At 34.4% G+C, this 18993-nt stretch overlaps 1 protein-coding gene across 1 annotated transcript in view; it reads right to left on the reverse strand.

The window, feature by feature from the left end:
* The window catches only part of CDH15 (cadherin 15), a 394116-nt gene that overhangs the window by 139825 nt on the left and 235298 nt on the right, over nucleotides 1–18993 (reverse strand). The window contains exon 8 of the mRNA XM_044081834.1: nucleotides 18583–18830. Within this exon, the coding sequence (XP_043937769.1) occupies nucleotides 18583–18830 (248 nt within the window). The remainder of the gene's footprint in view (nucleotides 1–18582; nucleotides 18831–18993) is intronic.

An 18993-nucleotide genomic window follows, 5' to 3' on the forward strand; every position in this document is an offset into this window, starting at 1 on the left:
TTAAACTGTATTATGCAAGATCTATGAAAAGTTTCTGTGTTGTTACTAACATTAACTTGAGGTATATTAACCTCTTGTTCGTCCAACATATACTTACTGCCTAATAAAGGTTTGTATTTAGTATTTCTGGCTTGAATAATATATTGAATAGTATCTTCCAACATACTGATCGGATATCCTCTCTGTATAAATAATTTCTTGATGAAGTCCAATTCTGCTAATAAGTATTCATCATCTGACGTCATACTTTGGGAATACAAGAAAATAAATCTATTATGTCAATAGTAAGAAAAATAAAATTTTTATACTTTCTTTTCATTGGGAAGTTGTTCAAAAAGACCCAAGAGTCCTTCACCATGTGTGGGACTTTGTCATATAAAATTTAAGCTTAGTATCTATGTATTTACCCAATGGAAATGTCTTGGATTTACTTCCTGAGACAATCGGACGAAAGGGGGGGTCTAATACATCTTTGTGTACCTTAGGTATACCTGTAAGAGTTGCTAATTTTGGAAACTTTACTTTTAAGAAGTCATATGTCTCTTTGGTGATTCTTCCATCTATGTAATATTCCTCTATATATGAGTCTATCCTATGATAAGCAATATTCAGATCATTCAAAGATATAGGTTTGTAGTTCCCAGAATAATGTAATATGTCATAGATTTTCTTAGTGTATTGAATATTATTGTAAACAACCACCCCACCAGCCAGGAATATTGACATGAATATAGTTCCTATGGGCTTAAGATTTTTTAAATTGCCTTTAGGTCTTGAATTGTCTAGTGAAACTAAAAATGAATTTAACAGTTTTTTTGATGACTGTGGGTTTAATTTTATGCGGTTACTTATGAAACACAATGATGAGAAACTTAGTAAACTAATTTTAGATGCAGAAAAGTTAAATAACAGTATTATCAATGATCTTCTATTCTCTGATTGGGAGAGCTTGTACAATAAACAATATCAGGAAGCTAATAACTGGATTTCCAATATATCCCAGCGAAAATTTAAAAAATTAGAAAGAGACAGTGAACACTACAACAGGAATACAGCATATATTTGGCCACATATTAATGCTAATATTGATGTTAATACTAATTCTAACAACAATACTAGTGAAGGCACACAGAAGAGAGGTGAGAGGAGATTTACTAATTTTCAGGGGAGAGACAATAAACACCCACAGATTTACAGGGGTATTCTAACGAGGGGGATTTTCAGAAGGCAAAGAGAGAATATACTCAACCATACAAAAATGGGAATCCGAATTATGTGAGAAAGAGGAGATTTTAGAAGCTAACCAAGGGATTGAATCTAACAGAAACTTATTAGCTAAAGGAAATTATATTGAAAAAAATGGAAATATTTACAGATACAAAAATTTCAATATTTACAATTACACAGATTTTACAATAGACAACACATATTTTGATCTATTTACTAAAGGAATGAAGTTTATTCCTAACCCTAAATTTTATATGGTCGATGCCATTATAGATTTCAAGAAATTTACCAGAAAAGTTAATTTGGCAATTCACTTTAATAATTTAGATAAATCTGATGCTAGTAACTCCTGTCAAAATGTTAATCAAATGATACAGTTAAAGAAAACAAGTACATTTGTTCCTCCCAGTCATCCCAAAGTTGAACTATATGACAAAATTACTATTAGAGAAATATATCGGGAATCGAAGAAATTGAAACAATTAACTAATAAAAATTAATTTAACCCAAGAAGAGGAAAAAATGTTACGGAATATCAGAGACAATCATAACATCAGAGTGATGAAACTGGACAAAGGGGGTGGGGTGGTTCTTTACGATAATATTCAATACACTAAGAAAATCTACAACATATTACATTATTCTGGGAACTACAAACCTATATCTTTGAATGAGCTGAATATTGCTTATCATAGGATAGACTCATATATAGAGGAATATTACATAGATGGAAGAATCACCAAAGAGACATATGATTTCTTAAAAGTAAAGTTTCCAAAATTAGCAACTCTTACAGGTATACCTAAGGTACACAAAGATGTATTAGACCCCCCTTTCATCCGATTGTCTCAGGAAGTAAATCTAAGACATTTCCATTGGGTAAATACATAGATACTAATCTTAAATTTTTATATGACAAAGTCCCACACATGGTGAAGGACTCTTGGGTCTTTTTGAACAACTTCCCAATCAAAAGAAAGTATAAAAATATTATTTTTTCTTACTATTGACATAATAGATTTATTTTCTTGTATTCCCAAAGACAAAGGATTAGAAGCATTTAATAGCAGCATCACCAAGTATGCTAATATGCAAAGGGATGAAATGTGTTTAATAGAAGAAATGATGGCCATTGTATTAGACAATAATTTTATATATTTTGAAAGTGAGCACTTCAAACAAACTAGAGGGGTTGCGATGGGAGCAGCCTGTGCTCCCATTTACGCCAATCTTGTGATGCTTCATTGGGTAGAAACAATGTTATTCACTAGTGAATACTATCAATATATCACATATTACTCAAGATTTTTGGATGACATTTATATCTTATGGGCGGCTGATGTAAATACACTGGAATCGTTTCTAAACTTTTTAAATAGGAGTAGTGAATATTTGAAATTTACATATTCGTATAACAACACAGGAGTACCTTATTTAGATACCTACATAACATACTAAGGGCAAAAATTAAATTCCACTATATATAGGAAAAACACTTTTTCTAACAACTATTTGGAATATACTAGCTGCCATCCAGAGAAATTAAAGAAAAATGTTTTTAAGGGACAATGTGTACGGGCAGCACGTATGACGTTAGATGATGAATACTTATTAGCAGAATTGGACTTCATCAAGAAATTATTTATACAGAGAGGATATCCGATCAGTATGTTGGAAGATACTATTCAATATATTATTCAAGCCAGAAATACTAAATACAAACCTTTATTAGGTAGTAAGTATATATTGGACGAACAAGAGGTTAATATACCTCAAGTTAATGTTAGTAACAACACAGAAACTTTTCATAGATCTTGCATAATACAGTTTAATATGGCTACAGACTACATTTAAAAAATTATTAACAATTATTGGTACATTATATCTGACGACATCCTTCTTTCAAAAATAGTGTGTAGTAAACCAAATTTTATCTACAAAATGGGGAAAAACATTAAACAAATAGTGGAATACAAGCAAATTGACATAAAAGGAAAAAAGGCAACCACTTGGTGGACTAAAAAATGTGGTTCCTGTAATCAATGCAAATTTATCTCTGAAGAGAGACATATACAGTTAGATAATGGACATAAAAATCTAGTAAAAAGTCAGACAGGAAATTGTAATAGCAAGATGGTTGTTTATTTGAGTAAATGTCAAAAGTGCTCTGGTTTTTATGTAGGGAAAACAGAGAGAAATTTCAGAAAAAGGATATATGATCATACATATTGTATAAAGACTAAAGACAAAAAGAATGCACTTTACAGACATATTGACAGGAAGGCATCGACCATCAATTCAAATTTACTATTTTGGAAGTGATAAAGACAGACCCCAAGGGGGGTGACTGTAAAAGCCTATTAAGTTACAAGGAAGCGTGGTGGCAAATTTTATTAAATGCCACAACACCTCCAGGCTTAAATGAATACATATCAGTAAAACCAATTTTGGTTTCATTTTAAACTATTTGTAACAATTTTTATAAATATATATTTTTATCATAAAAACTTCACAGTATATAGTTTTATTAATTGACTACATTGTCACATAATATTACTATTAATCAATTCATTTGAATTTATTTATTTCATCCATTCAGTTTATTTTTTAGATTTTAGAAATAGGTAGATCATTTATATCATTATATACTATATATTTATTATTATTATTGAATTTTAAAATCAAATATATACATTATTCAGTCATCATTTGATTATATTACGTACTATTATAATACAGAATATTTATTTATATATAACAATTGTCAGGACATGCTCTAGCAATGAATTTTGTTATATTACGTGTCATATATCGATACAATACCATTTAATACTTCATTATATTTTTGTATATATTTTTTTATATGTTTTTCACATAAAAAGTTTTTTGAATGAATATTTATGGACTTTGGTGAAAAAGATATGAGTTTGTGTTAATGTCACTTTAAATTTTCAAATCTTAGTTTGGCGCCTAAAGGCATAAAATAGCTTACAATGTTAATAGTGAATTAGTTCTGATGAAGCCCAGATACACTGGGTGAAAGCGCTTAACTCATATTAATACACAGGTTTATTATTTTTCTTCAGTACCTGTTTTTAAGCCGTTTTAAGCCGTTTTTGTATTAATAAAGTCGTGTGCTTGTTCTACCAGCTGAACAGTTGCCTTGTTATTATCCGCTCATACTAGGTGGAGGTACTTATTGGTGTACTCGCAGTGTTGTTCTTTTTTGGGTTTGTTCTTTTGTATTCGTATGTATACTGGTAGACAGCTCAAGCATTAATTAGTTCATTTGAAACAGCACTAATGATATTGCAGTTTCTTAAATGAATTCTTCTGGTGCCTACTGTTTTAGTAACTGTAGTAATGTTACTTCCTTGCCAAAGTTACTAACACACTAAACTACCAAATGCAGTCTTTTAAGAAGATGTAAATAATATTATGGCTTCTTCAATGAAAGCTACTCCACTTGTGCCCCTCAGGCCACTGCTGATCACAGAAGCCTCCCCCTTTGCCCCACCCTAGCTATGGCTCAAATGGCTACAAATGCTGGATGGTAGGTTTGGTTCAATGTAACTAATAAGCATTACAGTACATAAATTTTGTAATTATTCCTTACTGTACTCCTAATAATTGGCAACACTTCTTTAGCTGATTCATGAAAGGAACCAGCCCAGCATGAAGCATGTGCTCTGTGCAGCCCAGCAGTTCTTTGGACATACAGACATAAATGCTCATGGAATGATTTTTTTCCTGGAGACTGCCTTCACATATCGTTATCCACCCTCAAGAAGTGATACAGCTCACTAAAATGGTGTACGATACATTTGTGCCCTTCACTTAAAAATGTTGCTCCTTACCTATTGGCTATAGGCATGCTTGCCAAGAACTGGAAGGCAGCGTATTTATCTTCCCTTATCGTCCCTGTTCTTTAAGTACATTGCACCACAGCTACAAAGCCAACTTTGTTGTATTTTTATTCTCTGTACATCATTTATTTATATATATATATATATATATATATGGTTTACTATCACATACTCGAATGCACTGTGTTCGAGTGTTAAGATGTCCAAACAACATGTTCGGAAATCAGAACACCGAACACAGTAAATGCTGAACTAAACATTTCAGTAAAGTCAAATGTCAAAAATGTCGACTTTACTGAAATGCTCACATCAGCTCAACAGTGGAGAACACTCTTTGCAGGGGGCAAGTCCCGCTACACCCCCCCCCAACTTATATATATTTACAAATTCCAAGATCACAGTACAGTGATGGAAAGGGTACATTTCCCGGTCCCCACTTTAGTGTGATCTGCACCATAATATTGAGCCTTACAACAGTGACTGTTCGCTATTGCAAAGATCGACATTGTGGCACTCGCATTTCCGGATATGCTAGTTTAGGTTCGCACATATGTTGATCACACTTTGTGCGATCGACTATATGATAGTAAACCTATACATATATATATATATATATATATATATATATATATATATATATATATATACACATATACATACATACATACATATATGTATCTACATGACATGATCAAAATGCCAGTAAACCGACTTTTAAAACACTGAGACCACAAAAGTGAAGTTTCACATGAGTGAAACTTCACTATACTAATGTTCAGAAGACTGAAAGTTTCAAATGCCGACTATGCCAGCTGAGTGGAACAGGAAATCCACTAATTTCCACACTATTGTGTGATCTCAGTGTTAGATGGGGGGGCAGGGGACACAGCCTCCCTGCAAAAACATAAAAGTTTAAAATAAATAATTGTATTTACGGAATTTATTATTCTGCAATGAATATACATGTTGGTATTGTAGCTACCATCATGAATATTCAGTAGGATTTTCTTTGGCTGTGCAGGTATTACTTGCTAGGCGTGGTATAGGTGAGGTTAGGTATGTAGTTTCGTATTTTAAAATGATAGTGTACTGTTGCAATGGTATGAGTTCTTAGTTTGTGTTAACTGGGAGGTAAGTCAGAATGTTATTCTTTTGGTTTTGTGTACTTCGGCCTTTTAACATATCGGCATTGTGAGTTTTCGCTTTTGTGGTCTTGGCATTTTAAAGTTTGGTTTACTGGCATTTTGATCATATAAAGTAGACCCATATATATATATATATATATATATATATATATATATATATATATATATATATATATATATATATATATATATATATATATATATATATATATATATATATGTATGTATATAGACACACTATATATATAAATATATTTGCAGCTTCTGTATGTCACTTTACTTGTTCATCAGAATGTACATGTTTTAAGTTGTATCTTGTATTTACCTTCTTTGCTTCTTTGCCTCAGTCATGGTTGAAAAGGGTCCTCAGACCAGTTCACTTAGCTGGTCAATGAATATAAATTAAATAAATAAGTAAGTAAACAGGTATTGTGACTTCAGGATTTGAACTGTAAACAGCTAATGTAGAAAATGTGTAGTCCAGTCTGTCATTTGAACAGCGTGGTCTCCATGCTTTCGTGTGTGTACAGGAGGGGTGAAGTAATTCATCCTATCATTTTGATATCCACTTTAATATCTAGTGCTTTATGCTGCAGTTAAGTGGAATGAGAGGAGTTTGATCAGCTCTGCCTATAAGAATGTGAGGCTTGTCTTCCTGTTTTATTTTTATTTATTAAATTTGGATGACTGCTGCTTTAGACCACGAATGCAAAACTCTGATATCCCATGCCATGGAAATTTCTAGTTTAGTTTCGATTAGGCTATTGAACCTGGTAGTGCTTTGGCCATAATTGTCATTAGTAACTCCATCAACAAGCTGATTAAATTAACTCGTTTTTTTGGACTCACATGGCTATACGGAGATATTATTTTCTTTTTAACTTGCTGATGTGTTTGAACAGAGGCCAGATAGATAACAGTGCGAGACATAGCACACCTGTACATACTTTCTCAGGATATGATTATTCTAATGAAATTATTTTATGATGAACTTGCAATTTTTACAAAAATAAATGTTTCAGAGAATATAAATATGCAGTCTAAAACTGAACCTTTGGGGATGGCTTAGTTAAAGCTGGTCTGAATGACCTGCAGATGGCATTTTTATTATTCTCTGTGCTGCACTAGCTGTATTTTTATAGTCTGTGTTTAGCAGTATATGTCCACAAGAGAATCACAGAAGTGAGTCCTTGCCTTTTCAATGCCTACATAGTTCATAAATGGTGGGAGCTGCCTCTAACTGAATGCTGCTAAGGTATGAAAATTTCAGGGATAGAGTTGAAGCAGAAAAAAGGCTCACGTAGTGCACCAAGGTTAATCCTAAACCAGAAAAGTGAACCAACAATAACAGATGTCGCCAAAAACCAGTCCACAAGTAATTATTCCAAAAAACACTTTATAAAAGACTTTAAAAATAACAAAATAGTACAGCTTTAAAAATGTTTATGAAAAATCACAACAGTAATCCAGCTAAGTATGATTTAGTGCTTTGGTCCCTCATAGACGTGGGACTTCATCAGAACCATTAGTAAAATCATTTACAAGCCTTTATATAGTTTAATTAAAACTCCCATTGCGTGCTGGATTAATTAAGAAGTGCAAAGAGACAGTACCATGAACACAACCCACACATATTGAAATTCCATAAGGCATCTTACAATACATCCATGGAAGTATGTGCACAGAAAAACTTATTAACACCAACAGATTATGCTTAAAAATGCTCTGTTGTTACAATAAATAAATAATTTAAAATTAACTATACTAGGTTTACTTTATTAATAAAACCTTGGAATGTAAATAAAAAATAATACAACTCAATAAAACACTTTAAGTTCAATAAAGTGCTCAAAGTAAACCACTCCATGAATGTTATTTCATTATCATAAGTAAATTGATTATAAATCAGTTACTTTTATTTTTAAAATTGATACAATGGAGATGTGATTGTTTAACCCTGGCGCAAATGTAGCATTTAACCTGAACTGCCAAATAAGCTCTCTCTTTTCCAGTTCTGTTTCACAGGAACCTCCTCTCAAACTTTTAGAACTACTTCTAGTATTCCAAATAAAAACTTGTTGAAGGAGAGACAAGAAAGTGTATGTTGAAATAATGCATTATTGCTGTATCTCCTAGCGATGACAGGGTGTGCACACATATACACTTTTGAAATTGACTTTCGGTCTTTCCAATATAAAAATTGTTACTACTTGTCCACAAATTTATATAAACTAGTCCTCTACTGGCACAATTCCCCTCCTCTAACTCTGTCTCTATTATCGGGAACTCTATGGACACCTTCTTCTGTTTTAATATGTAAAAATATCGGTTGCATGTCTCACAACATCTGGTGTCCTTCCTATTGTAGCTTAATTAATTCTTGGATGTAAAGTGTTTTATTGAGATGTATTATTTTTATTAATATTTCAAGGTTTTATTAATAAAGTAAACCTAGTGTAGTTAATTTTAAATTATATATTTATTGTCACAACAGAGTATTTTTAAGCATAATTTGTTGGTGTTAAGTTTTTCTGTGCACATACTTGTACAGATATATTGTAAGATGCCTTAGAATTTCAGTATGTGTGGGTTGTGTTTATGGTACTGTCTCTTTAAATTTCTTAATTAATACAGTCCTCAATGGTAGTTTTAAATAAACTATATAAAGGCTTGTTAATGCTTGTACTAACAGTTCTGATGAAGTCCCTAGTCTATGAGGGACAAAAGTACTAAACTGCACTTAGATGGATTACTATTGTAATTTTTCATCAGCGTTTTAGAGCTGTACTCTTTTGTTATTTTTAACGTCTTTTATGTTTTTCGGAAGAATTACTTGTGGACTGGTTTTTGGCAACATCTGTTATTGTTGGTTCTCTGTTCCAGTTTAGGATTAACCTACATACACTACGTGAGCCTTTTTACTGCTTCAAAGTTATTTGTTTTGCCTGCACAAACACACGCTGTTGTCTGGTTATTAATTTCAGGGATAGTTTCATTTAACAACACTCTAAACCTGGACCACCATCAAAACATGTGGGCAACAGTTTATGTAATGGGGGGTGATTACAGTATTATCTGCATTGTGTCGATAGACCTTACTTTCTATTATACTTTGTCGGGGGGGGGCTAGAAGCCTTTCTTTTACAGGTATAAAAGGGAGGTGAATGAGGGGTTTTAACATAAAGTAGCACTGTTGTGTTATGTTCATGTTTAAGGAGTATTCCTAAATCTTATTTAATCAGCAATATAACACAGACAACATAGAAATAGGCAATGGCTGGCCATGTGGATTGTGAGTTCTGTCACTGTTTTGATGGTGTAAAGTTTCCAGGTGTACTATCAATATAACCCCTGTTCTCATGGCATACATTTCACAGTTTCTGATATTTTGTCAAAGAACCAAGAACACAAGACTTATGTAAACATATCGGACTAGTGTTTGTTAGATTTTTTAGATTTAATAACGTTATTAGCAGTGACTGCAAGACACCCTGAGAACTATGCAGCCTTGTATCGTATATGGAGAATTAATGAAATATATTGTTACACCTGCTGCATTTTTTCTTTCTCAGGTACTAAAATTTTGCTAACTTCAGCCCTTCATTTATATGTTTGAAACTGTCTCACTAAGTTAAATGGGTAAAATAAAGATGTTTATACAAGTTCTGTGGAAGTGCAACGTAAGTAAAAAGTCATTTTGTTCTGAGTTTGTGTTTGTGTGTGCATGCATGCTCATGCATGCTCTTAGCCACTAAAGTTGTTTTGATGAAGAGTGCCTGTACCAGATGCTTTAATAATGTTGTCATTTTATATATATATTAACTAAACAGATTTCTGTTGTAGAATCTGTACAGAACAAAGTTTTTCAGCTACAACTGCCTTATGTATTTTATTTATCATGCTAGCTTTGGGCTGTAGCTGAGTGAGGAACTGGAGTGCTTAAAGAAATGTAAAACATTCATTTTTTACTCTCTTGTGTTTATATCACTTCAAATAAATTACATATATTAACCAGAAAGCTACAAAATCCATGTTATTTGATATTTATTGTTCTTCAAAACAACCTGTAGGGTATCTAGGAAAAAACAAAGGCAGGTTATCAAGAAATATTAATCTTATTTTATTCTATTTTGTAATTTATTAATGCATTTGCTTGATAAACATGTTAGTGGGTGGATCCATAAAGAAGCATTTCAGCTACCACCTGGGCTGGAAAGAGCAAGTTCAAAATTACAAGTCAGACAGACTCATTGTACATGGAGAATTACATAAAATTATGTAAAAAAGTTATATTTTAATATAAATAGGACATCACTGTTGTTTTCTTTACAGGAATTTACATACAAAATGCACATTGTTAAGATACACAAGATATTGAAAAATGGTGCAGTGCTTAAGTGACAAAAAAACAGGTCAGTAATAATTTATTTATTAATCTATCAGAGCGGCACAGTAGCACAGTGGCACAGTGGATAGCACTGTTGCCTCACAGCAAGAGGCTCCCCAGTTCAATTGACAGCTGGGTTGCCTTCTTTGTGGAGTCTGTATGTCCTCCTTGTGTTTGCGTGGGTTTCCTCAGGGTGCTGCAGTTTCCTCCCACATTCCAAAGACACACAGCATGTGGATTGGGCACTCTAAATTGACCATAAGTGTGAGTGTGTGTACAAGTGTGGATGAACTACAGTAGTAGGGCTTAGCCACCCGGCAATGTAAACCTTGGCTTGAAATGATTGTCACTTTTGAAGTGATACCCATACCCCATGTGCAATACTGGGAAAAGGGGCTGTGGATGGATGGATGGATGGATGGATGGATGGATGGATGGATGGATGGATGGATGGATGGATGGTTTGTTTACCAGGGTAGTGCACTGATCACAAATGACAATTTGCAGGCACAGTCTAGATGAATCATAAAAATACAGATTGTTATAAACAGATCAGAGATACAAATAGCATACCATAATTCTTTACAAAAATGTGGCATAAGAATCACAAAATACATGATTATGTTTACATAACGGTACAGCATATAACAATGTTGTGATGCACGCACAGTAACGTCGGGGCTCATAGCGGTAAATAATATTGACAGGTTTTGCACTAAGGCTATAGCAGTTTTGTCAAGATAAGCTAGAAGGGTGAGAGTTAAGTGAATGCAGCTCAGGTGAAGCAAGTAATAAGGCAGTCTTTAAGGTTGTAGCAGATCGTAACAGACTTGGAAGATTCTGATTTCAGAAAGGGGATTAACTCAAGAATTTTGTTGCAAGAATTCAGTATGTCCAATCAAAAGAGGCCTGTGGAGTAGTAGATCTACAAGAGATTGTGAGCAAGGACAGTAACGGGAGACTCTACTATGGAGTTTGGTTGCAAGCTGTGGGGCTATGGTTAACTGTGAGGATTTTGTAACTATGTAACTACGGCTTAGTAGAATAAGGTCAGAGTGTTCTTTGATATGGAGTTTGAGGTCCTTTTGGTTAGACATGCAAGTTTTAGTGGCTTATACTAAAAATGTTGTAACATCAACAGGGGGATACAATGATGCTCAAGTCTGGGAAAGAGTAGGATGGCCCTGTATATGCAATTTGAGAAATGTTTGATTTCCTTTTGATTAGAGATGCAAGCTCTTGAGGCTTCTACTAAAAAATGTTGGAACACCAACAGATGCACTGTAAATGCTTGATTGCACATTCATCCACATGCAAGGAAATGAAAAATCTTGAAACACGTGTCTTTGCATGGGGCAAGCCCCTCTGCACCCCATCCACCCAAACATACACTTATCTACTCCATGGTTGCTCTACATTTGGGAAATGAGAAACTCCACAAAACAGTTATCAACAGTACTAAGAAATCCATTTTTTCAGCCTTTCATGGCCATCAGTAAATTTTAGAGATCCAAAGCAGTAAGCAGACACAAGACAGCCACATGTATGTTTTTTTTTCTGCCGTTTTCTCAGTAAAACCAGTGCCTGAGATCTACAGGCCATGAATTTCACCAGAAACATGGCCATATGTACCAAAGTAATGTTTTACTTGTCTTTTAGTGCGATAGTAAGGTAACTGGTTTGACATCGATGACCACCACCACGTTAAGCATTCTTTTACGGAGAAGTGACTTAGACCTGCATTGTCCCATTAGATGAGTACTTGCTAGGCATACACATCTATACTATTACAGAATACTGACTGCTGTACAGAGATCTGACCTGAACAAAGTTCTGTCATTCCTACAGATATGCGACTCACTTTTCTATATGAACAAATTGGCATGGGAACACCTTTGACTGACCACTAGCAGTAGTGCAATGAGAAGGTGCAAATAGAAATTGCAGATACAGCAGTTTTGGCAATCAAACATTTGTTATTTTAGGCTCGGTAAATGATAAGTATTTGGTGTGTGTAATATAGCTAGGTGTATACTGTAGATGCTGTATCCTTCAGTTAACAGGCTTGATTCCTGCAAACTACAGTTAAATCTTGTTCATTTCTAAGCTTCCACTTTACTAGGGCAAAGCTCACAAGGAACACTGAAAACTAACTTTGCTGGTACTTCCCATTTAACAAAGAAAGGAAAATATAACTTAGGTCACTGTCTTGGTATATGTACAATTAGACCAAAATAGTACCAACATTGTAATTATTATTATTATTTTTATATGAAAGACATGAAGAGGCCAAAAGTGCTACAGACCTACTAACTGGATATAAATGTGCCATCAATTACCAATCTACTACAGCTATGCATGTAGCAATACTTAGCCTACTAACTGGCTGTAAGTGTCTTTAAACCTTCACCCCAATCACTTCTGTTCATGACCCTTTTGACTTTAAAGGCCCACCAAAAATTTCATAAAGCCCAACTCAGCTCAAGAGCCCCAACAAACATTTTCATGAAGCCCAACACACATCAACCAGGTGTGTTTTATAAGAAGAAATTATTCTTATTCTGTGGTCAGCTTATGACGTCTAGGATTTTGTGAGACTGCTTCAACTTTCATTTGCTTTGTTTGTCAGCAAATGAAGACATTTTGCTAAATCACCTTCTTTACTCTCCTTCATCATTTTGACAAATATCAGAAAAATAAATACCACATTGGAGGGACGGTCAAATGTTACATGAAAATGTCTTTCAGGACTGCAGTATAACAAATGGTTGCAGACTGTATGATATAGGAGTCATGTAACAAGGGCTGTTAACAAAGAAGTGGCTGAATGAAGATATAAAGGTGAGTTGCTTTGTTTCTTTTTCAGTGAAACACTGCCAAACTCACCATGATCAGCCAAAAGACTAATCTTAAAGGCCATATTTTCCATTTTGCTAAACTAATGGCTGCCATGAAATTTGTAGGGTGAGCACTGCTGGCTGCCAAAATATGTGACAGCTGATGACAGAAATGAGATGCAACTAAGTGGTCTTGGATGGTAAGTGCCACAACAGCGACTTGCTTTTGTTTTTTTAATGAATATTTAATATATAGTTCTATTATTATCCTTATGCTTATGCACCTGTTAATGTTTGACATATAATTTGACATGCAGTGACACCCCTTAAAGTTTTGTAGACTTTTTTTTTGACAAACTCAAATTCACTAGAATGGAAACCACTGTACTATGACTTGCAGGAGTCATCAAGAATTGTGAATTAATCTAAAGAAGTTACAATGTTTGCAGTATCTGAAATCTGTAATACTTTAAATGAGCTGTATGCAAAAGCATTGATGTGAAAACTAATCATGTTACAGCAGTCTGGGTAATGTTCTCTTTTGTTTAGTCGTTTCATATATAACACTGACAGAATGGTTGCCAGATTGTCAAGTGCCCAAAGTAAGGGAGCATTCTTTGTGAAGTGTGATGGATTTAAAGATTTAAAACATGGAATGCAGCAACCCTTTTATATATATAAAATATATAAAAGGGTTGTATAAAATACATATAATATATATATATATTTATATATTTATAAATAAATATATAAAAGGGTTATATAAAATACATATAATATATATATATATATATATATATATATATATTTATACATTTATAAATAAATATATAAAAGGGTTATATAAAATACATATAATATATATATATATATATATATATATATATATATATATATATATTTATTTATTTATTTATATATTTATTTATAAATAAATATATAAAAGGGTTATATAAAATACATATAATATATATATATATATATATATATATATATATATATTTATAAATAAATATATAAAAGGGTTATATAAAATACATATAATATATATATATATTTATATATTTATAAATAAATATATAAAAGGGTTATATAAAATACAGCAGAGTTTTTCTTTCTTTCTTTCTTGTTTTTATTCTTTCTTCCCTAGTATGAACAAATTCCTGTTCATGTATTTATGACAATAAGTCACTCTCCCTCACAAGTGCGGTAGACAGACATACCTTATGAGTATCTGTATATGTAACCAGTAGCACGTACGTGTTCCATGTGACCTGATATCATTGAAGAACCATTTATGTGAGTAATTTTTGTGATTTGAGTTTCAAAATTTTAGACTGTTTTACTGTAAGTGAGTTAGGCAGCCATCTGATCATTGTTTTCCTGACAGATATGATTACATTTGTTCCTGCTGCCATAAGCAAGTAGATGGCCTGCTTAAGCTTACCTGTCACGTTACATGTTTTCTGCTCATTTTTCTCTTGTCCAGTTTATCTTCAACAACAAATGGGTCAAATATTTTCAAATTCCTCTGACTACAAAATAATGTTTTACTTAGTTTTAAGCAAAGATTGTTTTATAGTAAAAATATTATGAAAACGAACATTTCGAGGTTCTGCAGCTCATATGAATACTTGGAATTCCAGATCAGACAACAGACAGTTTGGGATTATATGAAACTGAGACTATTATTGTTATGTGTACCTCACAATGATTTATAGTCAAGATTTAAGCCAAATACGAACATAACTTTTGTGGTGGCTAGAAAAGGATATTTGATGTTATGAATGCCTTGTTAATTCATGCTCCCTGGCTCTTATTAGCCTAACCCAAACAAATAAGAAATTATTCCTTTTTTAGTCTAACTGCTAAAAAATAAATGTTCATAACAAACTTTCTGCCTTATTCCATGTTCTGAATTACTTTTCTACTATAAATATTGCTACCTACCTAATCAGTTATTTAATCAATTGTTCTAATGTATTATATAGTTTAGATAAGACACTGCAAGCTAGTAACCATCTCATAACTTGAAAATGCAAAGGCATGCCTCTTTATGTACCTGCACATACAATATGTAGGGGAACTACTTCACTCAGCATAACTGGCTACCTGTTCTACTCTTCTATATGCAAATCACTTCTGCAATAGTTACATTGCTCCAAAATATTTAATTGTCCTTTATAATGTATATGGCTTACCTGTTAAATGGATTAATGACACCTGTATGACACTGCTCAGTTACCTAATATATAATGTCCTGAATATATCCTGGTTGTTTGCTAAAAGCAGCAACCATCAAATCAGTCAGTATAAAACACCGAATACACATACAAGTGAGTATGAACAACAATTAAAAGTACAAACACTGATTAAAAGAAAAGAAACGTGCATTTAAACTTAACCCACTAAAACAAGAAGAAAAAAATAAAACCTGCTTTACTGTGGGGGACTAGTTCTACTGCTCCCTTCCCAGTAATTCTAAATACCATCTCATAGATTGCACAACAGGGTTGTTTCTTGTTTGTCTTTCAGCTTTTCCCGGTTAGGGGTCGCCACAGCAGAACTCCGGTCCGTTAGTGACTGGCAGTAGATTTTCAAGAATGCTGAGGTGCCAGCTCAATGTCCAACCTTCAACGAAGGCACAACTATTTACGCATGTCTTTTAAACGCCACCCCAACCACGGGGAGGACATGCAGACTCCACAGAGAAGGCACTCCCCACACTCCAGCCCAGAATCGAATGGGGAGAACCTCTTGCTGTGAGGCAACAACGCTACCTCTGCAGTAGGGTGAAAGGGCATATTCTCCATCCTTGGTACACCCAATCTCAGCCATCTCTGACCCCTTTAATAACTAAGAGATTCCCCCAGTACACCTTCTCACCACATACTATCTCCAACGCTAGTAATACTGACAAGGATCAATAAAAGTAATTTCTGGCATGAATACCTTACTGGCATTACCAGCATTACCAGCATTAAATTAAACTGAAGAAATAACCAGTAATACCAGCACTAAACTGACGTCAACAATGTAAATGCAAGAACTATCCTACATATTTAAACACACTGCAAACCCTTTCTGGGTCCTAAATACAAAAATACCCACCCACATCAAAAACATACAGTCAGCCTTCCTGAGATCACACAACAGAGTATACACACCTGTGCATTTGCTATCGTTTCTCTTATAGATAGTCAACCAGACGTGCAGTCTATCATTTCAGTTACACACACTGTCCAACACTAAATGCACATTATTTTTCCTTGTGGCCGAGTAATGACTGAAAAGGTCCAGTCTAAATCAGCTCACCTTCTCATTTTAAAAACATCAAATGAATAAGATTAGTCTTCATGCTGTCTGCTATGAGTCAACAACCTGGGTCTGAACTTTAAAACAGTGCATATACTAGAATCAGCACATTTTGGTACTATTCATACCACCTTGTATTAAAACAGTGCAATATTCATTTTCCTGCATTTAAACAAGTATATCTGTTAAGTGCATGGTGAGAAGGTGTTTCTGAGTGATTCTGCAGTCAGTGGTCTTTCTTTCACTAGTGTGCAGGCTTAAAGCAATATGTATCTTACATATTAAATCTATTTTACTGCAAACGTTGGTGCTTAAGCTCAATATCTTGGTTTGTTCAACACATAGTAGTATCCCTACATCCACCACTGTCATTAATGAAGTAATGATTAAAACACTGGAAGGAAACTGGAACTATTTACTGAATACTTTTTTTATTGTACTCTGAAGTCTGTCCACCTACAGTGCCTCCCACACCAGATTTTTTTGGCTAACTCATGCTCTATCAGGTGCTATCAGGGTCTCTCTCTCTCTCTCTCTGTCTAGCCTTTAATCCTACTTTTTAATTTCTCCAAATCTTTTAGGTTTCTAATACCATGACAGGAATGGACCCCATTCCTAAGTCATAGTATGATTAAAGCTCATGAAATTAGTATTGTTTCAATCTTTGATGTCAGCCAAAAGTGCTCTTCGCAGCGCCCACAATGTGCCTGCCCAGTAATGACTCCTTCTGCAATTCATACAGGGTGACCTGGATTAATCTTATGTTAATCCTACTATTGTGGATACTGTGATTCTGATGAACATGACAGTGCTGTGGTGTCAAAGTGCATCACACTGTACTCGGTCGCACATCACATGGACTTCTGTTATGAGGGCATGCCAATCACTGTACAGTTTTAATACAGATGAATTGGTTGCTGTAAGTCTAATGGCAATGAAGGAGAGTTATCATCTGCAGCACCAGTAACAGGGTTCAGTTAGCAGCTTGGGTGAAAGGTGGCTATCAAAAGAAGGAGAAGATTTCATTGGCTGATGACCAGCTCTTTTCCCACTCTGTTTCTCTCTGGGAGAATGAGTACATGTTTTCTGCACTGAAGCCTGGTTCCAGAACAGATATGAAGCTTGCAGGTGGTGGCATCAATGGCGAAAGTGGTACAGACATAAGCCTATACTAATGTGAGCACACCAAAGCCTGACATCACTGCCCATATTGCACTGGTTGAAATGGGTGGGAATGGCATTCTTAAAAAAACTGACCCTGCATAGCATTATGGCTTCATTGGTTGTGACACTGACCCTCACTCCTCCAGGGGTACTTTATTAGATGACTAGCAAAGGATGGGTATCAGTGCTTGAAGTCAGGAAAAATCAACCTGTTGCTTTTGGTAATCTGCCTGCATTGTACCTAAGTATGACCTGCCCCCAGCTTACTGCTTAAAAGAACTTAATCTAGGCACTTGGAAATAAGAACAAGCAACTTATGAAAAACAACAGATTAGAAACATACATTTTACAAAACTGAGCCTCCCTAATGCCATGCTGATGTGTTAAAGCAGTTTTAAACTGCAATGTGTGAATTCAGTGTTAAATTGTAACCATCTGGTGAGAGGAGTTTCCCATTCATTACCAGCAAAATCTAACTGATAATGTATGTCATATGCCAGAAGCAAAAACTATCAAATGCCACTGTTTTTACTGTGGTTCATAGGTTCATAGGTTGGTACTAGGGCCTATACAAGCCTAGCCATAACAATTCCCTGGTTATTTCTTCACACACTGTGCCTTATAAAAGAATGGTTACTGACCTCAGGGTTTGTGGATCAAAATCTGGGTCTCTGGCCGTGTAGGTTGTAATGTGTGAGCCCTTCTTTAAATGTTCAGGAACTTTGACAATTTTGGGGTTCTCCAGAAATGCCGGCTCTTCATTCAGATCTTTCACTGTGACGATAATGATGGCAGTGCTTGGTGCTGGAGGCATGGAAGTGTTTAGCTCATTTTCATTCACAACGGTGACTATCAGCTCATACAGGGACTTCTTCTCATGATCAAGAGACTACAGGAAAAAACAGCAATGAAACTGGCAATCTGTGCAATTAAAAATACTGTACCAAAAACATGACTCTAGTCCTTTCCAGATTTCAGTAACTAAGTCAGCAATTTCATAATGCATATGCTATGCAGTTCCACCTTACTAGCAATACCACTTATCAGTACAG

Source organism: Protopterus annectens, chromosome 8.part1, assembly GCF_019279795.1.
Source record: "Protopterus annectens isolate FY-2018-M chromosome 8.part1, PAN1.0, whole genome shotgun sequence".
In the NCBI taxonomy this organism is placed as follows: Eukaryota; Metazoa; Chordata; order Ceratodontiformes; family Protopteridae; genus Protopterus; species Protopterus annectens.